Here is a 25,345-nt window from a genome sequence, read left to right as displayed (position 1 = left end):
CCACATGAAAAAAATTCTTTTGATTTTTGAAGCAATGTCAATTACAAGTTGCAGCTTCAATCATGATCTTCTGTTTGGAATCTGAGAAATTTCTGCTACTTTTTGTATAGGTTAGCTGAATTTGCTTAGTGGCCAGCAGTGAATATGTCAATTGCTCTGATGGATTTAATGCTCTTTTTTTCTTTGGGTATAACCATTTTCTCTTAACAGTTGATTTGGATTTAGATCATGCATATCCTCAACAGTTTACCAGTGAATAAATTCTTAGCATTCTATATTAACATACCATAAAATGAGATGGGGGATATAGATACATTACATATTGGACCTCACACCCATATCGATAATAAATAAATTGTATGTTGATTTTGAATTCGGTAATATATAGTTATGCTTAAGAAACGGTAAAAAAACTTACTAAACACGGACACTTTACTGAGTTATCGTGTTTGCATGTCGAACAAATTCCGGATACAACACTTATTCGACACTAGTCTGACATATATGTTTTTCATATCCAACTATCTTAAAAAATGTAAAATATAATTTTTCAGACACGCTTTGACACATCTAATAAATACCATCACGTGTACCTTACTCTTAAGTTATATTAATATATTCTTGAAATGAATTTTGAAATAGTATATATTATTATTTATTAAAATAAAAAATTATTTTAAATACTTTATACAATTAAAAAAATAATAACATTTAATAAGAAATAAAAAATAAAAAATTATATTGTATATATATGTTGTGTCCCCATGCCTTGATAAAAATTTAAATTAGTATATCCGCGTTTCTCGTATCGTATCATGTTAGGGTCTATTCTTTATAGGTAAAACTAACAATTTAATCATGTCTAAAGAAATTGGTGTGTTAATCAAACATCAAACTTAAGATTTGAATTGATGTATTCAACATGAACGAATCCGTTGAAGGTTCTAGAGCCTAGAGGAGCATCATTGTTGTTACTGTCAAAGACAACATACACTTTGGCAAAATAAAAATTCAGTCTAATCTCCACTACTAACACCAACTTGTTTCATTTCCAAATTCGCATTCACTGTGAGAATTTGTGCTGTTAATTACTTTATCTTAATCTCTAGCTTCTAAGCATCGGTTCCCTCCTTTTGCATGATACATATCTTTCATGCACAGAAACTGTGTGACGAACATCTACTAATTACACATGTTATCTGACATGGGATGGCCATGGCTTTCAGAGAACCTACACCACCATTTCATATATATCCATATCCACTGCCTTTGACATTTTGAATTTGCTTTTGCTCTAAATCAAAATTCACATTATGGTTTATGGTACTATTCTGTAATGTGTTTGACAAAAATTGTCCACACACATGGAGAGACAGATATATTATACTAAAATCAGTCACCAAAATTAGCGATTAATATAATATATATATTAAAAATAAATATATTTAATTTATATATAAATATATAGTGACTAATTTTGGTGATCGATTTTAACGTGTATATAGTATTTTTGTATATACAAGTTTTGGATAATGCTAGGTAAACAAAAAATACAGCCAGAATTTGTCTTATTTAACATTTATTAATTATCATAACAATTAATAAATACTAAATAAAGCAAGTTATGGCTGATTTTGGCTAATTTTCTTTGATTACCAAATATTTTCGATAAGTTTGCCACTTCTGAACCGACCATCTTGTCATTAGCAATTTTTTTTCTACCAATGGACCACTCTATGTATGATAGCACATGTCTAAGTGCGACAAACAATGCATATATTTGTGTAATTATTATCTATTTTTAACTTTTTATAATAGAGGAAAAAATGCCTTTTGATTTGTGTTACATGTTTGTGTATTTTTTTTATACAAAAAAACAAATATAATGAATGCATATATGACATATTTGTGGTAGAGAAGTTGTGATGATAGTATCAATGGGGAACATGCAGAAAGATATGGAATTCATTGTAATGCTCCTTTTTCATAGTGTCTGTTGTACGGCAAATAAAGAAGGGATTGAGCTTCAAATACAACAAACAGATGCAGACAACGACAGACGTAGTAAATTGTGAAATCATAAAAGTTGAGAATTGAGATTGCTATTTTGATTGTGTCCCATATCCCACACATTATTATTATTATTATTATTATTATTATTATTATTATTATTATTATTTGTATTTTGACTTATATTTTATTGAAAAGGAATACATTGGCTAGATAATATAATGATACCGGCCAATAATAATAATTTGTGACACATTGTTGTTACTTGGTAATAATAAGAATTAGAGTAAAATATATTTTTTGTCTCTAAAATTTTATAAAAGATTTAAAAATATCCTTAAATTTTATTTTGTTTTAATTTCGTTTTATATCGGATCGAATATAGCCTAAAATTATATCCGATTCGCACTGCACTTATCGGATCGGATCGGATAGGATATGATATCCGCTTTTTTTTGTCGGATCGGATATCGGATATATCCGCATAATTAAAAAAAACTTATTTTAAGATTCTGTTTGGCTGTTTTTACAAAAAAATGTCCAAAAAATTCATTTTTTATCTGTTTAAACCTATTTATTTCTAAAATATTATCAATAATAGTTCTCTTGAATAACAAAAACAAAATAATAACACAAAATTTAAGTTTAATTATTCTAAGTTGAAATACAACATAAAAAATTAAAAACAAAATATCATAAAATTCATAAAATAACACATTAAAATTCATATCACATTAGGGTTTATTTTCTTAAACTATGCTATTTATATGTGATGTGCGGATATGCGGATATGCGGATCGAATCCGCGGATATCACTGCTAAATCTGCAATCCGATCCTACCATAGTGCGGATCGGATAATATCCGCAAAATTCGGATCGGATGCGGATAATTACCGCGGATATACGGATATTATCCGATCCATGTGCAGCCCTATATCGTTCTAAAAGTTTTTTATTTGCATCAAATATACTCCTGATGACTAATTTTTCAAAAAATTTAAGACCAATTCAACAATAATTTCATAAGAACAACCGTCAACACGAGCAAATCAAGCATAATTTTCATATATTATTGTTAAATTGGTCTTAAATATTTTAAAAATTTAGCTGCCGATAATATATTTGATACAAATTGAAAATTTTTGGAATAAAATTGAAAGAAAATAAAACTTAAGAATATTTTTAAAATTTTTACCAAATTTAAGAGATAAAAAGTATATTTTACCCTAAAGAACATCATGTATTGATGAGAAATTAAATGAGTAGTGATGAGCTTATTAATTAAAGACAAAAAGACACAGAAAAAGGCACACTAAAATGAAAACAATAATTGGTAGTAGAGAATGGAAGAACATGGATAGGCCCTGTTTGGAACTGCAGTAACAAAATCCAGCTTTGATAATTTCTGTCTGTTTCTTAGATAACAAAACCAAAAAAAATAAAATAAAATGGAGCAGTTGCTTCTCTATCTGCTGCATTTACCACTCCCCACCACCACCACCCTTCATTTGTTTCTCTTCTACCACCAAACACAACTATTATTATTTTTTGGATTTTACTTCGTACTAGTAATGTATGTTTCCAAATTTTATTACTAGCTAGCTAGTGCTTCTTGATACCACTTCTCATTGCACCTTATCTTCTACTTTTCAACTTGTATAAACAATATCTTCATCTCTATCCATATTACCATATATATATATATATAGTTTTCTCAGATATGTGTTTGTGGTAGAGAAATATCTTAATAATAGCATTGTCATTCTCATAATATTATTTTTTTTAAATTTAATTTGATAAAAAATATATAAATAATTATATATTTAAAAAAAAGTTGAGACAATAAAAATTAATTTAAATTATTTTATTTTATTTTAATTAATTATTGTTATAATAAATAGATAATATTAATAAATATTATATATAAATTAATAAATATTAAATTAAATAAAATAATCTTAAATTATTATCGATATTTAATTATCTTTATATGTATCTATTTAATTTCCACAGACTTTTATATATTGAATCAATTCCTTTAAAAATATTCTTTAGAAAGCCATGCATAAATATGGCGAAATATTCAAAATGATTAAGCTAAATCATGTATTTAATTTTGTTCACGCAACCCACATTTTTAACATATAATGTGAATGTACATAATAATATATATACATATGATGAGTAAATAAAAATTTAAAATCTAAATTTCTGTCTAGTTATATTAAACTAGTAATTTAATTTTATCATGATATTTCTTCTTTTAAAATTTAAACTGATAAAAAAAAAATATAAATTATTATATCTCTAACATGCTCTTTAAATAAAATTTCTTTTAAATTTGTTTAAATTTTTTTATAGATTTTTTTTATGTCTTATGTTAATTTTTTGTTTTTTTTAAATTCATCAATATAATTATCAAACTTTACATTTTTCGAATATAGAAATTCTGATACCATATATTATGATACCACTTTTTTAAAATTTTAAACTAATAGAAGAATCACATAAATAATCATTTCTCTATAAATTTACTAACTGTATTATATTTAAATAATATTTGTTATTATAAAATATAAGAGAGCTAAATATTGTATTTAAGTAAAAATAAATTTGTTTTTGTAAATTAGATCAAATAGAGTCAAATTAAGAAATTTAAAGAGCAAATAAAATTTAAAACTATAAATAAAATTTGAATCAAACTTAAACTCTATTTATTTAAGGGTGACGACATGCACTCTACTTGCGGGTATCTAACCTGATTCTATCCGATCGGTTAGGATTACCAACTTGATCCGCAACGGGTAGGGTAGAGTGCAGGTAAGGTTCTCGTGTGGGTCGGATAGGGTGTGAGTTGAGTCTCAAGCCTATCCGCACCCTGTATATGTATATGTATAAGTTATATACTTATACAAAAATATATTTCAAATGAATATTGAATCAAAGACTTCTCACTAAATGCAAAAGATCCTTAGTCACTAAAAAAAATGGATTTGGATCCTCTAAATTTTGAATTTCACTTTAGAGAGTAAAGTTTGATCTCTCACCTTTGAATGGTTTATCTCTCATATTTTCTCTTGATTCCACCTATGAAATAAATAGTGAGAGATCAAACTTTACTCTCTAAAGTGAAATTCAAAATTTAGAGGATCCAAATCCTAAAAAAATATTATTAATTGATAATTTAATATTTATTTTTATATAAAAATTAGTTCTATTTTAAATTATCATCAAATTATATAATAATATTGCATCTTTTTTATAACCCACAGATAGATTAGAGTTAAGATATTTTCAACCCACAAATAAAATAGAATTAAATTTATATAAAAATTTCAATCTAGAATTAAGATCGATTCCAAATCCTATATCCTAGCCTACCCTACTTTATCCATTTGTCACCCCTAATTCTATTTCTATCCTATCCGGTAACAACCCCCCTTATATATGTACTATGCTACTGTCCTATAAGATATATCAACTTGCACCACCCCCACTTATACCTTATATATGTACCTATAAGATATATCAACTTGCACCATGCATGCCAGCACATAATGCGACAAATATACGTGCGTGACCAATTATTTTGGATTAATATCCATTTTGGTATATATGTGAATTAGGGTTGTTTTATAAATTTTAGTAAGTCAAAATAATGTAATAATTCCCGTAAATAACAAAGATACCTATAGAAATTGTTATATATACACTGAACTTGCAGTTCTCATAAATTTAAATAAGTGAAAGCTGTTTATATATGCCCACCATTTTCCCCAACATATATATAGCTTACTTTTTATCAGTTGGAATCTCATCTGTCATCACCATCGTTAAATAGCCATGTGAGCATTTTTTGTTCATTTCGAAAATAAGGCAAAATTGATGGCTAAATAATTTTGTCAAATGTTAATTATTATCTTTGAAAATATATTTTGTCAAATTCATTTGAATATTAGAAAATATGGAAGAAGGACAAACATCAGCCATTCAGATCTTCAGCTAACATGAATTTGGGGTGAACAACTTTTACTTTTAGATTTTCTATAACTTTTTATTGCCTAATTAGAATAGAAAAAAAGGTTGAACTTTTTTTATTATCATAAAATTACTTCTTTCAAAAGTTTAAGTTAATAAAAAAAAAGAAAAATAATATTTGTACACTAAAATCAGTCATCAATGTATTTGTGTATAAATACATATGTAGTTTAATTTATTTTCAATGTGTATTTATATTCTAACATGTATTTTAATTTATACTGGTGGCTAATTTTAGTGACTGATTTTGGTGTACACATAACATAACCCTAAAAAAATAATATAAATAATTATATCTCTACACTCTTCTTCAATTAAGAGTCTATCTTAGATTTACTTAAATTTTATATAATCCTTTTTTTTTTCTTTTTATTTGTTCCGTGCTATTTTATTTTTTTAGGATTTACTAATGATAAAACTCTAAATATTTTAAATATAAAACTTTGATATTATTTCATAAAATTACTTCTTTTAAAAAATTAAGTTGATAAAAAAAATAACGTAAATAATTATATCTTTTAGACTTTTTCTTTTTTAATAATAGTTTGCTTTTTTGAAATTCATGAGGCATTATTAAATTAAGTTAGCCGTAAGGGCCGTATAGGAAGATCCCACTATATTTTTATTGAATACTCATCTATCCTACCCTCAAGGGGCACATTGGAGTTCTATTTAGTAGGGGTGTATATGGATTGGGCTACATTCGATTTGGCTTAATATAGACCTAATTTAAAATATAGATTAGGTCTAATTTTTAGACCCTAATTCGATCCTAAACTCGATAAAATTTACGCACTTTCGGATTGGGTGAAAATTGGATAAAAATCAGATGAAAACTAGATCTTTAGTATGTAAAAATCACCTAATCTTCAATCATTATTTCACAATTCACATAGTAAAATTCACTTAAAAAAATATAACAAGAACCAACCCTTCTCTAAAATTAAAGCATAACCATAATCAATACTAATATTGTCTAATAACACCAAATATTTAAATCAATACAAATAACATAATATTATGCATTAGTCTAAAGTCTTATGCATTTTAAACATAAAACATTAACTTATAATCTTATAATGACTAATAACACAAAATATTAAGATTTACAATATTTAAATTTCACACAAGAATAGCCATCATCCATCACTAATAACACAAAATATTAATTGTGTATGATGACCGGGCCACCGGGCCGATTTCGGGTGACCCGAACTATGGCTCGGACCCGACCCAAAATAATGACCGGATCTATTTTTGAGACCCTTACCCGACCCTAGCACGATGAAATCACATTAAATTAGTCCCTATAGTGTTCGGGCCATGTACACCCCTACTATTTAGACAAAAATATATTGGCCATTATTTAATAAGTTAAACTTTTGCAATTGTTGTAAATCATAATAAAGTATTAAAATTTCTCTAATTAAGTTTTTTAGATAAAAATTTAATTATTACATCATAAAATAAAACATATACTTATATTTTTTATATTTCAGTAATAACTTTGTGTTATATAAATATGTGTGTGTGTGTGAGAGAGAGATATCTTTGGTGGCTAAGATTGTGATATCCAAAAATAACTATAAATTGACCTTCCAATTTAAAAACAACACGTGGAGAATGAAGCGATAGAGACTGAAGTAGTTATTCTTTTACACTATTATTAAATGTTTGCTTAATAATTGTTAAAGCTTAATTTACTAACAGTAATTTCTCAATTTTATCATAGGCAAAATGGATTTTCAAAAAAAAAAAAAAGTAAAGGGTAAAATAGGTTTTTTGTATGATAAAAATTCATATACAATTATTTTCATATGAAATTAATAGTTAAAAATTATTAATTAGATAATTTGACATGCTGAACTAAATTGTCATCTAATAATTTTTTAACGATTAATTTTAAATAAATATAATTCGACGTGAAATTCTCTTTTAGGGGGGTGTTTAGGTTAGGTTACATGATAAATTTATTATTAGTAAAAGATTTTATATTTTTTTCATTTAATAAATACAAATTAAAACAAATGCATTAGAAATTTAAAGGTGCCGTTTGGTTTATATTTTTATTTTTATTTTTAGTGTTTTTTTTTTATTTTGTGAAAAAAATAAAAACAGGAGATGAAAATAGAAAATAAAATTTTAGTATTTTTATTGTTTTTATTTTTTCTTTCACAAAATTCAAAAAATAAAAAATATTGAATTAGTGTATTTTGTGTTTATTTTGATTAAAAAAACCAAAAAAATATTAACAAAAAATAATATTTTTTTATTATTTTTGTTAATTTTTTATAATTATATTTTTAAAATATTTTGAATAAAAAATTAAAATAAATTAAATTTTTATAATTTATTTTAATTTATCACTAAATAAAATATAAAATTATTAATTTTTGTATCTTTATCTTTTATATCTTATTTAAAATGTCTTATTTTATTCTGTTTTCATAACTAAATTACAGACGCAATTTTTCATGATTTTTTGCCTTTGTTAAATTTTAATTTTCATTTTAATTATTATTTACTATTTTCATGTTGTGAGTTATTCATCCCTAAACAAAATAATTAGCGTGGTTGATTAGTGAATTTACCTAGCCTTAAAATGGTCATAATCCGAGTCAATCCACGTGTCAAAATGTAGTAAATCCCTGCGATGTAGCCAGCAAGCATAGTTATCAGTCTAATATATAGCCACCAAAGATGTATAAATAATTCTGTTAATTAAAGAAACATTTATATATTTTTAATGAATAGTTTAAGTTTTTATCCTAAGAAATATAAGGTAGTTGAGAGCATGTATAATAAATATTTTCCTTCTTAATATGCTTACTACCTTTCTACTTTTTAATGTATATAAAGAAATGACTAACCGTTGAGAAGATGGCACATGTCTTGCATACTACAACTCACTTAACTTTAATAATATCGGTAATCTCATAATACTTTGTCGGAATAAATTCTTAGGCGCATTTAACATGGGAGAAAGTTTTATTTTAGAATTAAAGTTTATCTATATTGTGTTTTTAGAATATATGTTAAATTTATAAATTAAAAAAATATTAAAAATATAAAAAATAAAATTTTTTAATACATTTATTTTATGTTTATTTAAAATTTTTTATTAATAGTAAATTTATTATATATTTTTAGAACACATATTAGCTAAACTCTTTAAATTAGTGTGAGGGAAATAATTTTTTTTAGCCAAGATCGACTAATTTAAAAAAAAAATATTTTATTTATTTTAAATTTTAAATCTTAAATTATAAATTATTAATTTTAAATTTTAAATTATATATCTGAATATTAAAATTGATTAATATTGACTAATTAAAAATCATTTTTTTATACTTTCTGTTAATTTGATCATTTAATATGTTAATTATTTTCATAATCAATTTTTAGCCAGCATTTAATGAATAAACAAAAATTAAGTTGAGTTGGACTAGTGATTAATTTACTAATCTGTTTGAGTAAGTATTGAAAGTTCGAATTTCATCTTGTGCATGAAATAATTTATTGGCCAGCTGCAAGTCCTTAAATAAAATTTCGATCAATAACAAATTAGTCATTGACATGTCGAACAAAAAAATACTGTAAAAGAATAAAAATAAACAAAAATATAAATGTTCATTGGTTAAACCGAAAAATGTTAATTTTTCAATTTTTTGCATTAATAATAAGGAAACCCTAATTTAACATCCCATATTAGTTAAAGAGTGTAATGAAGCATGTCTAAAGTATAAATATTTTTTTAGATACTTTTTAAAAGATAAAATATAAAAGTTTTGTCATTATTCTTATCGTTTAGAATAAAAACCTAAATTAGAATGAGTATGGTAAATTTACGACTTAACATTTTTATCTAATCAAACGGATAATATCTACAAACTTAGAAATTGAGAAATATGTGCCATTGAAAATATTGAAAGATAAATTCTTTTATTTAGACACGTTTTGATAGATAAATATAAAAAGTGAACCATTATTAAAAAAAAATATCCCAGTTGGCCAATTGAACCATTATGTAAAATTCCACTTTTCACATATTAAAATAAATAAATAAAATAGGTATAGAAGGGACAGAGGAGTGAGGCCGTCCCGTGAATTATAAATATTAAATTAAATATAATAATGGCCTCACTATATAGTCCATGACTATAATGACATGCATGGTTTAATTTATGTAAAATAATTTTAAAGAATTTAAGGAAAAAATGCATTATAAGATACTCGTCGAATAGTGACGGTTTTTTCATAGATTTGCGACGGTTTAAAATCGCCGCAAAATAAAATTTCAGTGATTTCGCGAGTGTTATTTATTAGGAAGTGGAGGTTTAATTTTGTGGCTATATATATAAAGAAGAGTTATTAATTAAATAATAGTAGTGTATGCAACATGTTTAATGCGAATTTTCTAATAATGTATGCATTCCAAATTTGCCATAGACTCAACCCAACCAAATGTGGCAAAAAAAACGGTATATATGCCTCTCTTTTCCTTCAAAATGATAAATATGAATATTATATTATATTAACTATTATAAATGAATGGAGGATGAAGTAGCATGTTTCTTTATTAGCCTTTTATTACCATAACAAGTGTGAGCCTTTTCTGCTCTGGGAAAAAAAAGCAAATTAAATCCTTTTTTGGTATCAAGCCCATGTATGGTTGTATTTAATTTGTTTGATTGTTGATTTAATTGCTCTTATATATTCTCTAATGCCGAAAGACACACTTTTCTTTCATTTGTTTGCTGTCTTTATATCTGTTTTTCTTTTATTAAAGTATTATACTAAAAGACATAGACTCTATTTTTTTTTTTTTTTTGGATTTGCACTAGGGTATCCATCAGGTTAGAAGTTCAATGACTAATTTTTCGGATACTGTAGAGGTACAAAGTGGGTGACCCTCCCAAGCTAGCAAGCTTCATTCCCATCCTCCAGTGAGTATCGAACCCAGGAGAAATGGTTAAGGGACACAGACCTCATCCATCTGTGCCAATTTGCGTTGGTACAAAGTGAGCGACCCTTCCAAGCAAGCAAGCTCCATTTCCATCCTCCAGTAAATATCGAATCTGAGAGAAATGGTTAAGGGACACAGACCCTCATCCATCTGTGCCAATTTACGTTGGTAAAGATATAGACTCTATGTTTATAATATAAAGTAATTTTATACGAATATTCACTTACATAATGTCATATCAATAAAAATAATTATTTTTTATATTAATTGCATAAATAATTATAAAAAATGAAATAATTAGACAATTATATAAAACATATACATTATCTTTTGCTATTTAAATTCTTCTATATTTTTTGACATATATACATATCATAAAGTAAATTTTATTTTCAATAACAATAAAACACATTTAGATAATTTTGTTCTTTAATTAAATCTAAAAGATATTACGCGTAATTAACATTTTCTCTTATATTTACTTTATATTTGAGCAAAAAATAATTAATTTTTTATTGTTAACTAAAAATATTGATATCTTAATACTTTTATTAAATATATCCTAAATTTTTTACGAATAAACCTTAAAGCACTGGTTAACAAAAATTGTAAAAAAAAAAATATGATTTGCAATTTTGTATGAATCTAGTATTATTTGAGGCAATATTTGACATGGCTCTCAAAAGGTAGGCTAATTTTTTTGGTAATAAATTAGAGGAGTGTGTTATACATAGTTATAGAAAGTTGCTGTATTTTTTATGGATATTGAGATTTTTTTAAAAAATTAAAAATTACAAATTAGAGACTCAAATTTGAGTGAGGATAGGAAATTGAAAGGTCAAATTTTGGATGAAAGTAAAAAATTGAGAATCGATTTTAAATAAAAAATTTAAAAAACTCAAATAAGAGGGTCTGATTTGTTTGTTCAAAAAAATTTTAGTGTTAAAATATTTATGAAATACGAACATTTTGTTGAGTTATCGTGTTTGCGTGTCGGACATATTTCGGACACGACACTCACCGACATTCGTCTGACACGTGTGTCTGCTGTGTCTAACTGTGTCTTAATAAAAAATAAAAAATTCTTCTTTGGACATGCTTGGACACACCTAAATACCATCACGTGTCCGCACGTCCAATCTTATTCTTAACATATATTTTTAAAATAAATTTAGATATAGTATATATTATTATTTATTAAAACAAAAAATATTTTAAATACTTGATATAATTAAAACAAGACATTAAAAATAATTAAAAAATTTTAATTTATATTTTAATATCAATAAAATATTAAAATATCATTATAATTTATCTAAAAAATACTTTATATTTTATATATATGCGTGTCCCCGTGTTATGTAAGATTTTAAAATTCGCGTGTCGGCGTGTCCCGTGTCGTGTCGTGTCCCATGTCCGTGCATCATAGTAAAATATAAATCTCACCTTCAGATTTGTAAATTTCTTTTAAATGAAAAAATAAAAATTACAAATTTGACCCTCAAATTTTTAACCTTTAGATTTATAGTATTTATACAAAATAAAAATACATTAAATTTTCATTTTTTTTGTTTACCCAAACAGTATCTCCCAACCCGACAAGTTAAGGACTAATCCGTCACGGATCTAAGCTCCATTTAAGGGTCTACCACTGGCCAATAAATTACTGTATGCATATGACGGAGTTCAAACTCCTAACACTTACTTAAGCAGATGAGTAAACTGATCACTCGACCAACCGAAAAGGTAACCCTCCATTTACGGCAGTGCCCTAAAAGACCCAACATAAAGTCCTAGTTTCCGGCCTAGGACTCTAGTAACCTACAGGGAATGCATGCATAAGGCTCAAATGTGAAAAAGAAACAAATTTTGAACACAATTCTTTTTCTTCTGTTTTTTTATGTGTTAATGTGTCTTATACTCTTATCATATTTTGTAACCCCCCTCTTTGGTTCTCAATAAGTATTCATTTTTAACTTTTTAAGTAAATTAATAAATAACTACAATATAATGGAGTCGTCAAAGTTAAAAATTACATTAGATATAGCAACAATTACACTTTATTTGTTGTTTTTATTCTCTTTCATTCATTAATGTAAGGGTATGAATATAAAATATAATAATATTACTAAATATAGATACTTATATATTTGTAGATTTTTGTTTTTTTTTTTTTCAAGTATTGGTTTTAGTAATACATTCAATATATAAAAATTGAAAAATGCAGAATAAAAAACTATTTTTATCATCAAGTCTCCAACAAAGTTTCAAAAGCTACTTATTGAATTTTTGTTTCAATCTTAACCTCACATTAAAATTTCTAAAAATTAATACAATTTTTTTTTTATAAATAACACAAAAAAATATAATAAAATAACATAAAAGATTATGTACAAAAAACACATAACATGAAGAGAATAAAAAAAATGAAAGAGAGAAAAACCAGAAGAGAAAAAGATGAGAAATAAGATAAATAAAAAGAAAGAGAAGGAAAAGAAAAAGAAAAAACAACTGCAAACAAAAATAAAATGTTTAATTATTCTGTTGGTCTCTATAGTTTCATAAAATTTTTAATTAGGTCCCTATGCTTTTTTTCTTTTTAATTGGGTCCCTGCACTAATTTTTTTTTTAATTAAGTCCCTCTTAGTAGTAATTGACTTAATTTTATAGGGACCCAACTAAAAAAAATTGGTATAAAGACCTAAATAAAAGGAACAAAAAGTGTAGGGACCAATTAAAAAAAAATTGGTGCAAGGACTCAATTAAAAGAAAAAAATATAGGGACCTAATTGAAAATTTCGCGAAACTATAGTGACCAACAGAATAATTAAACCAAAATAAAAAGAAGAATAAAAAGAAAAAATAACAAAAAAAAAAAAGATGAAATGGGGTAAAAAAAATTAAGAAGAGGAGAAAAATGTGAAAAAAAAAACTTAATTGGAGATTTAATTAAAAAAGAATTTGTTTGTTTAATATTATTATAAAAGAATTTGTTTTAAAATAGTATATAATATTTCTAAGGTGGAAGGTGCATTATTATTCCCATTTGAAGTCTAGAGTTGGTAGTAGGTACAAACATTCATGTATCCATCTCTTTTTATTTTGTGTCCGCCCCCTACACACACATGATTTGATTGCTAGTTGCTATGGTGTGAGCTACATGTCTCACTAGCATAATAAAGAGAAGTGCCTATCTATGTTTTTTTTTCTTTTTTTAATTGTGTCAATTTGTCACAAAAAGTATTAGAAAACAACATCCCGTTCTTAATACCGTGAATTATATGATAAAGATGTAAGTTTATAGATTTTTTCTTTAATAGAATAAAAGAGAGATTAATAAAGATAGGACCCACATTTTGAATAATAAAAAAATAATAAAAAATAACTATAAAAAGAATTATATTCTCTCTTTATACCACTCTAATCTGTACAGTAAAATATCCCTCTTAATATTATTCTTTGTTTGGATAGATAATAAAAAATAAAAAATAAAAAAATTTAAGAAAAAAGAAAATAAAAAAATATTTTATGTGTTATTTGGATAAAAAAAATTGTTTGAATGAAAAAAAATTATGATATTTTTTTATATTTTTTATTTTTTTAATTAATCAAAGGATAAATTAATAATTTTATACTTATTTATACATTTTTTTTTTATTTTTATCTCATCTTTAAGAAAAAAAATATTTTGATGGATCCCATATTTATTTTTTTTTCACTCTATTTTCTTTCGTCATCCAAACAACAAAAAGCTCATATTTCTATCTATTTTCTTTTTTTTTATATTTTCTTTTCTTTTATATTATCTTAATTCAAACAAAGAGTATTTAATATAAAAAAAAATATACGTACTCCGTACTCAGAGAGAATGAGAGAAGGAGAGAGCGGGAGAGAGCGTTTGAGGGTGAAACACGGTGAAGAAGATGGCCATGCCATCGAAAGAGATAAGGGGGAGAGTGTGGGAGGGTTTGCATCAGGTGTGAAGGAGGGATCAAGTAAGGGCGACCTTAGTTCCAGGGTGACTTCCAAGATTTCGTTCCGTGACAAGGTTATTGGTTCTACGGTAGCCACAGGGATAAATCGGGCTGAAGCTCTAGATGAGGATTCCATGGCAGTGGTCACTGGAAAACAAGGAGATCCTATGCCTCCAAGAGTTTGCTTCTCCGAAGAGGCTAGGAACATCCTTTCTGAACCATACAAGGAAGCAATTGTGATTAAGGTTCTTGGAAAAAACCTTAGTTACACGGCCATGTTTCACAAATTGAAAGGGGTATGGAGGATCACCGGTGGATATGAAATCTTGGATGTGGGTTTTGGGTACTTCCTCGTTAAATTTGATCGCATGGACGATCGAGAGAAGGTTTTACTAGGGGGGCCATGGATGATCTTCGGTCACTATATTGCGGTCAAGCCATGGACACCGGATTTTAAACCTTGTGAGGACACTTTCGGGGAGACTATGGTTTGGATTCGAATCTCTGGTTTGAGCATATGGTACTATCAGGATAAAGCCATGATGAGAATCGCTTCTGCTGTGGGAAGACCAGTCAAGGTGGATCTGGCTACTAAGTTGGCGGAAAGGGGAAAAATTGCTCGGGCTTGCGTGCAAATTAATCTTGGTTTGCCGGTGGTCCGGAGTGTGATTGTCGATGAGTTTGAATATAAGGTGGAGTATGAATGCTTACACCTTATTTGTGACAAGTGCAATTGTTTCGGGCATCCAGCAACTGACTGCAGAATGACCCCAATAGATTCGGAAAGGGTGGATCGAAAGGAAACATCAGTGACCGAGACGGCGGCCCGGGTGGTGCAGCCACAGGAAGCTTCAAAAGAGAAAATTTTTGAATTTGGATGCAATCACAAAGAGTCAGTGATAGTTACAGAAATTGGGGAGGAATTAGATGATACGTTGCATGGGAAGGAAGTGGGGTCCCAACATTTGGAAAATGAGGCTGGCTGGACCAAAGTCAGCGGCAAAAGGAGAGAAAAATTGAGTCAATCAAACAAAGCCCAACAAACATCTAAAGATAAAATGCCGGTGCGCTCAAATCAGAAATTGGACCAGAACCGTGACTTTGGGCTACGTATGAGAGGAGCCGAATCAGGGGTGAAGATCGGGTCGGTTAGCGGATCTAAGGCACGCATGGCATCTTCCAAACAGCAAGGGGTGAAGGGCAAATCTGTCTCCGTTGCGGTGCCGACTTTCACTGCCATTATCAAAAACGGACACAAGAGGTTGCGCCCTTCTTCTTTGCAGAATTCGCCGTCGACTCCGGACTGCCTTGGCGACACCAGCAAGCAGCAAATCGGCAAATTGGAAGGGTTGTCAGTGGAGGGACACAGACAGACCGGGCAACAACCGGACAAGGACAAGCAAGGCTCAGGGGGATATGATGGTGGATCTTCATCATCTCGTTAGGGACTTCAGCTGAGGTTGGTCCTTTTTACAATACAAATTGTTTTATGGATTATTTAGATTTAAGCTTTCTATTTTGGAATATTAGAGGTGCCTCTAATAAATTGGCCCGGGTTCATAGTAAGGAGTTAGCGAATAAATTTCATCCTACTTTTTTCATTCTGTTTGAAACCCATGTTGCTTTCGAGAGGATGAAATCTTTTTGGAATAATCTAGGTTACCAGGATGTTGGTATTGTTGAGGCTAATGGTCATAGTGGGGGTATCTGGGTTCTATGTTCTAATTCAAATATTTCTGTGAGAGTATTGGATGTAGTTGATCAATGTATCAGTTTTGAAATCACTATGGGCAATACATCTAGTTACTGCAGTGCGGTGTATGCTAATCCGCATATACATCGGCGTAAAGAACTGTGGGGTGACTTGACAAGGATTGCTAATATGATCCACGGACCTTGGATTGTGTTAGGGGACTTTAATGATGTTTTGTTGCAGAGTGAAGTTAGAGGGGGGCAATTTAGACTTGCCAGAGCAGAACAATTTGCGGAAACATTGGAGGATTGTGGGCTGTTTGATATGGGGGCTATTGGGAGAAGATTCACTTGGTACAGGAAGGTGAAAGGTGGGGTGCAGGTGGCCAAGAAGCTTGATAGAGCAGTCATCAACCAGGACTGGCGACTAATGTTTCCAGAGGCTTATACTGAGGTGCTGGCGCGCCTTCACTCTGATCATTGCCCATTATTCACTAGGTGCAAGATGGCAAAGAGGGCTACCAAGGGCCATCGTCCGTTCAGATTCCAGGCTGCGTGGATGACTCATCCTCTTTTTAGGAATGTTGTTGATACAGCTTGGAATAGAGGAGCTCCGGATGTAGTTAAATGTTTGTTGGAGGTTCAAAAAGATGCAACTAGCTTCAATAAAAAGGTTTTTGGCAATATTTTTGTTAAGAAAAGGGAGTTGGAGAGGCTTTTGAATGACGTTCAGATTACTCTGGAAAGTCGAGAGGATCAACAGCTTAGGATCAAAGAGCAAGTTTTGCATCAGGAACTGAATGCTGTCCTTCTTCAAGAAGAGTTGTTGTGGTATCAAAAATCTAGAGAACAATGGGTGAGATGTGGAGACAGAAATACAAAATTTTTTCATCTGCAGACAGTTATCAGGAGAAAGAGGAACAAAATTCATGGGTTATTTTTGGAGGATGGGTCTTGGACCACGGAGACTACGACTCTAGAACTGGCGGCAAATTCTTTCTTTCAAAAGCTCTTTTCTACAAGGGAGGATATTGACCTGGACGCCATGGGGCCTTTTCCTTGCCCGTCTCTTAGTACTGAGGCTTGTCAAAAGTTAGTGGAACCGGTGACGTCTGAAGAGGTTAAAAGAGCTGTGATGACCATGAGTTCATTTAAAGCCCCAGGGCCAGATGGATTTCAAGCAATTTTCTACAAAGAGTTCTGGGACTCTCTTAGCAACGATGTGTGTAGACTGGTCAAGCGAGCCTTTGAGGGTGAGCCATTGAATGCGGCTATTTTCGATACTCTCATTGTTCTAATTCCTAAAGTGGAAGTTCCCTCTTCCTTACGGGAGTTTCGGCCTATTAGCTTATGTAATGTAATTTATAAAATTGTCACAAAGGTTCTAGTTAACAGGTTCAGACCTTTCCTGTCGGAGATCATTGGTCCTTTGCAAGGAGGGTTCATTCCAGGAAGAGGAACCACAGAGAATATTATCATTGCTCAAGAGATTATGCACTTCATGAGGAACACCAAGTCTCGAAAAGGGACCATGGCATTCAAGATTGATTTGGAAAAAGCTTATGACAGGGTAGACTGGCGTTTTCTGGAAGCTACTTTGGTCCGGTTTGGGTTTCCAAAGGCTACCATTAATCTTATATTGAATTGTGTGACTTCCTCTTCGTTGGCAGTTTTGTGGAATGGGAACAGGCTCCAAAATTTCAATCCGAAGAGAGGGTTGAGGCAAGGAGATCCTATGTCTCCTTATCTATTTGTACTTTGTATGGAAATGCTTGCCTGCTTTATCTCTCATAGAGTTTCCCAAGGTTTGTGGAACCCAGTTGCGGTTTCTAGGAATGGACCACGACTCTCTCATTTGATGTTTGCAGATGATCTTTTGCTTTTCTGTAAGGCATCAAAAGCTCAAGTAATAGAGGTCATGCATTGTTTGGACTTGTTTTCTAGAGCGTCAGGTTTAAAGGTAAATCTTCATAAGTCAAAGGCCCAGTGTTCCAAGAGGGTGTCGGAGAGGAGAAAAGAGGTTCTCTCAGGGGTCTCTAACATCCGGTTCTGCAATGATTTGGGTAAATACCTGGGAATTAACATCGGTCATGCCAGAGCTTCCAGGAAGACGGCTCAGGAGATTATTGAAAAAATTTCGAGAAAGCTCTCCAGTTGGAAAGGACGCCTACTGAATAAGGCAGGGAGGCTTTGTCTTGTTAAATCGGTTATGGCCTCTATCCCAGTTTATGAAATGCAAATTTCTCTTCTCCCGAAGTATGCATGTAATAAAATTGATTCCTTGATGAGACAATTCTTGTGGAAAGGCCAAGCGACTTGAAAAGGACTGCCTCTGGTCAGGTGGGAGGTCGCCATAACTCCTAAAAAGGCAGGAGGATTGGGTATTAGGGATACTTCCTGTGCTAACATGGCGCTTCTGGGAAAGTTGGTATGTGATTGTCTAAATAATAGTGAGAAGTTATGGGTGCAGGTTCTGAAGCATAAATATCTCAGGAATCAATCTGGTATGAACGGAAACAGTAGAAATTCTTCATCGGCTACCTGGAAGAACATTGTTAGTGCCTATGAGCATCTCAAGGAAGGGCTTCATTGGAATATTGGAGATGTCCACAAATCAGTTTGGTATGATGAGTGGACTCCTTTTGGTAAGCTTTGCAACCTTGTTCCTTATGTACATATTTCTGAATCAGATTTCATGGTGGCTGACTTGTGGAAAGGGGTGTCTTGGGAGGTTGATAGTCTTACCACGCCTATTCCGCATGAGATTAAGCAGTTTATTTATGGTCTGAGATATCCTAGTTTGACTGAGTTGGAGCCACAGTGGGAGTGGTGGCCTGCAGCAACAAAAAAGTATAGTGCAAGGGAGGGTTACAGATGGTTATTAAAGAAAACATTAAATTGGAATGCCAACAGTAATTGGAACTGGTTGTGGAACACAAACATTCCAGAGAAGTTCAAATTTACTATGTGGCTTAGCTTACATGATACTCTACCAACTGAGACCTTTCGATTCAAGCGGCATTTAGCTTCTTCAGATATGTGTAAGAGATGTAACAAGGCGCAGGAGACTATGGAGCATTGCCTTAGAGACTGTGAACGATCAAAGGCAATCTGGTATATGTTGGATCCTAGTATCCTGGACTCGACAGCTGGTACTGCTCTTGAAGAGTGGTTTCGGAAGGCCTTGGCTAACAATGAGGCGTCCTTTGGTGCAGGGCTTTGGTGGGTATGGAGACATAGGTGCAATGACATATTCAACACTAACAACCCTTGGACAGACCATAAGGTTGTTGCCTTGGCCAGAATTACCGCCAAGGACTTACAGGTTTACAGGAATCGAAGCAATGCCTTTAGGTCTCTCCGAAATTGCCTGTGTTGGGAACCACCGGTAGGCAACAGTTTTAAAGTTAATTGTGATGCAAGCTTGTATATGGATTCAAATTTAGCGGGATTTGGGTGTATTATTAGAGATTCTAAGGGAGATTGGATCTCGGGCTGCTCTGGAAGCATTCCCCCTTGGTCTATAATCAGATGTGAATTATTTGCTGCTTGGAGGGGGCTGGTTTTAGCTTGGGATTGCGGTTTGAGGGATATTATATGTGAAACAGATTGCCTTGACATTCTGCCCATCATGCATGAGCTTACAAGTGGGTATCCATCTGAAGTAACAGATTTGGTTCACAAGATTCAGGAGCTTTTATCTCGTCCTTGGCTTGTTCACGTTGAATGGGTGTCCCGAGAAGCAAATAGAGCTGCGGATTGGATGGCTAAATATGGTGCCAAGAGTAACTCTAATCATGTTATTTGGTCTGAGCCTAGTGTTGATCTCCAACGAATCATCCGCTCGGATTTAGAATAGTTTTTGCTTTGTTTCTTTCCTTGTTTAGTCACCAAAAAAAATATAAAAAAATATTATATAAATGAATATTTAAAATTTAAACTCAATAAAAACTGATATTTAATAGATTTTATATTAAAAATTATTTGATAATTTACTATAATATTAGTTAAAATTAATTGTTATAGTATTAATTTTTTAGTTTTTTTTTAATCCAAAAAACAGTAGTAATATCGTCGATCATATATTAACATCCAATAGATAATTAACTAAGCCAAAAGCTTTGTAATTAAGAACTTGGTACTTAGTTTTCAGAGTGCCTTTATAAAAAGATGATATACCATTAACTTCTCTCGTTAGCAAAGAACACGCACGCATGAAAAACCATATGATTAATGAAAAGTACGATTTTGTTAGAAAATTAATTCTTTATATTAATTCATATTTAACCAACAAAATAGAAAACAGAGGTTGATTATACTATTTGATTTATTATTATTATTATAAAGAGATAAAAAAATTAAAAAAATATTATCTGATTGTCAATTAAAAAATTGATTTTCAAGTTATCAACTTTATATGAAGTTGACTGTACTTGAATTTCTACTTATCTATATTTTTCTGTGAATATTTTCAATTTTGAAATGCTTAGTCATCCCTACAGTGAAAGGAAATTATTACTTTAATTTATTCAACTTTTAGTTCAATATAAAAAAAAAAACGTTTTTTTTCATTATTCTAGCTCTCTTTTTGTTCTGTTTATTTTTTCCCAGTGAGAATATATATGTCGCTTAATTTGATGACTTACCCATAAACGAAATTTTATTTTCTGTATTATATAAAGAAGCATGTAGCAGAGTGAGAAAAGAATATGTACAAATTCATTAATTTTATAACTGTTCAACTTTGGACAGATGCCAAATCGTGTGGTATTAGCAGTGCTGTGGTGGGTATCTTTCCAAAAATAAAATGATTTTTATTAGTTACCTTCTTATATTTAGAATTTTAAAATACTAATTACAAATTAAAATCAATCATTAAAATTAATTATTATATATTTATATATACATATATAAAAAATATTAAAAATCATCAAAATTTATTATTTTTTATTATCACTGAATTATTTAGTTCTTTTAATTTAATAATTCAATAATATATTTTATTTTATATTTTTAAATATTAATAATTAATAAATAATTAAAAATAACAAATTTTAATAATTTTTTAATATATTTTATACTAATAATTAATTTTGATATACACAAAAAATAATGGTTATAATTTGCATGGATGAAGGACGGTGACTGTTAACACATTCTCCTCCTTTGCCGCCACATTCCATTAAAGGCAATACTTACATATTATTAAATATTTACATAACTTTGAGTCTCATCAATTGCATTATATTGGTACCGTTTATAGGGAGCACACTTGTGTGTGTGTATATATATATATATATACCCCCAGTGACCTTCATCATCCTCATATACTCTTCCTCCCAAAAAGCATCTTCACAATTTAGGTTCTTAATCCCAAAGTGATGAACCCTCTTCTTGATAACGATCAAGTTCAACATAACCTTGAGAGATGGCCAAGTCTTAATGAGGTACGTAGTAAATTCTCGTTTTCATGTAAAATTGATAATCAAAAATTGTTAAATAATTTGATAAATTTAACTAAATTATTATCTAACTGTTTTCCACTGTCTTGAAAACAATTTTATCTGAGTTTACACCAATAAAAGGACTATGCCTAATGTGATTTACTTGTTTCTTTTGCATACAAATCAGGCGTTTGCAGAAATGAAGGCCATAGGGAAAATATCAGGCCCAACAGCCATAACGGGCTTGCTTATGTATTCAAGATCAATGATCTCGATGCTATTCCTCGGCTACCTCGGTGATGCCGAGTTAGCCGGGGGTTCCCTCTCCATTGGGTTCGCCAACATAACCGGCTACTCTGTTATCTCCGGTCTAGCCATTGGAATGGAACCGCTTTGTGGACAAGCTTACGGCGCCAAACAGTTGAAGATTCTGGGACTCACCCTTCAAAGAACCGTCCTCCTCTTACTGGCGGCCACCGTGCCCATCAGCGTGGCATGGCTCAACATGGAGAACATACTCTTATGGTGTGGACAAGACCACCAAATCTCGTCCACAGCTCAAACTTTCATCCTCTTTTCTATCCCTGATTTGCTCTTTCTTTCCCTCCTTCACCCTCTAAGAATCTATCTCAGAGCACAGAGCATTACGCTTCCGATAACGTTTTGCTCCGCCGTCTCCGTTCTCCTCCACGTTCCGCTGAACTTCCTCCTTGTTGTCCATTTTAAGATGGGTGTTGCTGGGGTGGCCGTTGCAATGGTGTGCTTCAACTTCAATCTCTTCGTCTTCCTCTCCTCATTCGTCTACTTCTCCGGCGTCTATAAAGATTCCTGGGTTTCTCCGAGCATTGACTGCTTCAAAGGATGGTCATCGCTTCTTGCATTGGCCGTGCCGTCCTGCGTCTCCGTTTGCCTAGAGTGGTGGTGGTACCAATCTAAACTATTTCATTCTTAGCCAATATTATTTAGGTGAAAACTCAGGTACAGTCGATTTCACCTGAAGTTGATAGTTGAAAGCCGTTAGATGGTTTAACTAATAGGAGTAAATTTTCATCTAACGGCTTTCAGCTATCAACTTCACGTGAAGTCGACTGCACCTAAGTTTCTACCTTTTAATTATCAATTTTATATGAAGTTAACTGCACATGAATTTTCACCTTTAATTAAACTATTTAGCATAACATGAACACACATTTTACCTTAAATTCTATATTATGTGAATATAGGTACGAATTTATGATAATGCTTTGTGGACTGTTGGTGAATCCAAAAGCAACCGTTGCATCAATGGGAATCTTAATCCAAACAACATCTTTGGTCTACGTGTTCCCATCGTCTCTTAGCCTTGGCGTCTCCACCAGGGTGGGAAATGAGTTGGGAGCCAATAGGCCCGCGAAGGCCCGCATTTGCATGATAGTTTCACTTTTTTGTGCAATGGGCTTGGGCATCACGGCGATGATCTTCACCACCTTGATGAGGCACCAATGGGGAAGGTTCTTCACCAATGACGAAGAAATTCTAAACCTTACGGCCATAGCATTGCCAATTGTTGGGCTTTGCGAGCTCGGCAACTGTCCGCAAACTACAGGTTGCGGGGTTCTGCGGGGCTGCGCAAGGCCCACCATTGGAGCTAACATAAATTTGAGTTCGTTTTATTTGGTGGGTATGCCGGTCGCGATAGTACTTGGATTTGTGAGTAAAATAGGATTTGTTGGGCTTTGGTTTGGGTTGCTTGCGGCCCAAGCAACATGTGCGGGCCTCATGTTGTTTGTTCTATGCAAGACTGATTGGAATGCTGAAGCACAAAAAGCAAAGGAATTAACCAATGCTGCTGCTTCTTCTTCTTCTTCTGTTAATAATTCCAAAACAAAAGGAGAGGGTAACAAGAACATCAATGATCATCATCATAATCATCTCGAGAAGATTGTGATCGCCGTAGAGAATGATGAACTTGGCAAGATCACAGAACAATCATCATCACTTGAAACCGACCCACTGATCACACCTACTACCAATAATAAACACAGTGTAAATTAAGATGGAAACTCAGGTGCAGTCGACTTTACGTGAAGTTCATATCTGAGAGCCGTTAGATGATTTGACTGATTTGACTAAATTTTCATCTAACGGCTCTCAGATATCAACTTCACACGTGAAGTTGACTTCATCTGAGTTTTACCGTAAATTAATTAATTATTGTTAAATTAATTAACTATCTAACTAGCTTCTTAATGATATGATCACTTGTTTCCTTGTACCCATTAATTCTTTTTTCAAATGAGAGTTGTTCCATTTATTGGATTGTACCGTAGACAAAAGTATTTAATTGTGTTGTTTATTTATTTATGTTTTGTTCAAAGAAGGGTGATTTTTGTTTCAAGTTCTTATTTTAATTTTAAAGTTATATATGCTATGTGTATATAAATAAAAATCAGTTATTCATATAGAATAATATTAAAATATAAAATATATAATTATAAATAAATTAATTAAATAACATATATTTGTAACTATATTTAATAAATAATTTTTTATATACATAATATTTGTGTACTTAAATATATTAATCCCACACTATACCACAAAACAAGTGAATATTCAAAAAATAAATAAATCAAATCAAATAGAAAAATAACAACACTTAAAACTTACATTTAAAATCATAATCGACATTAATAATTTGGTTTTTATAGTATTTTTTTGTTAGACAAATAAAAAATTAATTTATTATAAATTTAAATTTTATTTAAATTTTTGTTTAATAGACAAATAATTTAATTATTCGATCAATTTAAATTGATTTAAATTCGTTATTAATGTTAATGCAGCAACTAAGCACGCTTTTCAGGCACTTTTAGATTATTGTTTTCTTTGCTTTTAAATAGGAAGAAGCAAAAAGTCAAAAATTCTAACACGAACAGTATAGAATAAGCTGCGCATTATCGAGCTTGCAGAAATTCTTTCCTCTTTCTCGAAGAAAAGACTTTTGTTCCTCCACAAAATAATACATCACCCATTAACCACAAAAAACATTGAGCCTAACCTTGGAACACAAATTCTATCATGTTGGAAACTTCTACCAAAATTTTTATTCTCTTAACTCATTTTATTCCGTAATAATATTCCCTTTTAGAGAAAAACCTAAAATAGTTCTCGACAATTATCTCAAAAGACAACGAAGGTTTTTGACAAAAAAAAATCTAATTTGGTCCCTGACAATTAC

The 25,345-nt window shown here is 30.7% G+C and overlaps 3 protein-coding genes across 3 annotated transcripts; all 3 read left to right on the top strand.

Moving 5' to 3' along the window:
- Positions 1–14,883: 14,883 nt before the first annotated feature.
- Positions 14,884–16,434, top strand: LOC148554345 (uncharacterized). Its single transcript, XM_088492761.1, has one exon. It carries the CDS (start codon positions 14,884–14,886, stop codon positions 16,432–16,434), a length of 1,551 nt encoding a protein of 516 aa, XP_088348887.1.
- A 188-nt stretch (positions 16,435–16,622) lies between these two features.
- Positions 16,623–21,492, top strand: LOC148554344 (uncharacterized). The gene is made up of 5 exons (XM_088495119.1): positions 16,623–17,537; positions 17,775–18,033; positions 18,352–18,506; positions 19,152–19,326; positions 21,434–21,492. Exons 1-5 carry the CDS (start codon positions 16,623–16,625, stop codon positions 21,490–21,492), a joined length of 1,563 nt encoding a protein of 520 aa, XP_088351245.1.
- A 501-nt stretch (positions 21,493–21,993) lies between these two features.
- Positions 21,994–24,502, top strand: LOC107608484 (protein DETOXIFICATION 48-like). The gene is made up of 4 exons (XM_088492546.1): positions 21,994–22,128; positions 22,313–23,049; positions 23,349–24,302; positions 24,347–24,502. The coding sequence occupies exons 1-3, from the start codon at positions 22,063–22,065 to the stop codon at positions 24,157–24,159; spliced, it is 1,614 nt and encodes a 537-aa protein (XP_088348672.1). The 5' UTR covers positions 21,994–22,062; the 3' UTR covers positions 24,160–24,302; positions 24,347–24,502.
- The last annotated feature ends 843 nt before the right edge of the window (positions 24,503–25,345 follow it).

The sequence above is a fragment of the Arachis ipaensis genome, chromosome B7, assembly GCF_059453495.1.
Source record: "Arachis ipaensis isolate K30076 ecotype BB chromosome B7, ASM5945349v1, whole genome shotgun sequence".
In the NCBI taxonomy this organism is placed as follows: Eukaryota; Viridiplantae; Streptophyta; class Magnoliopsida; order Fabales; family Fabaceae; genus Arachis; species Arachis ipaensis.
This window is presented reverse-complemented; position numbering and strand designations above follow the sequence as displayed.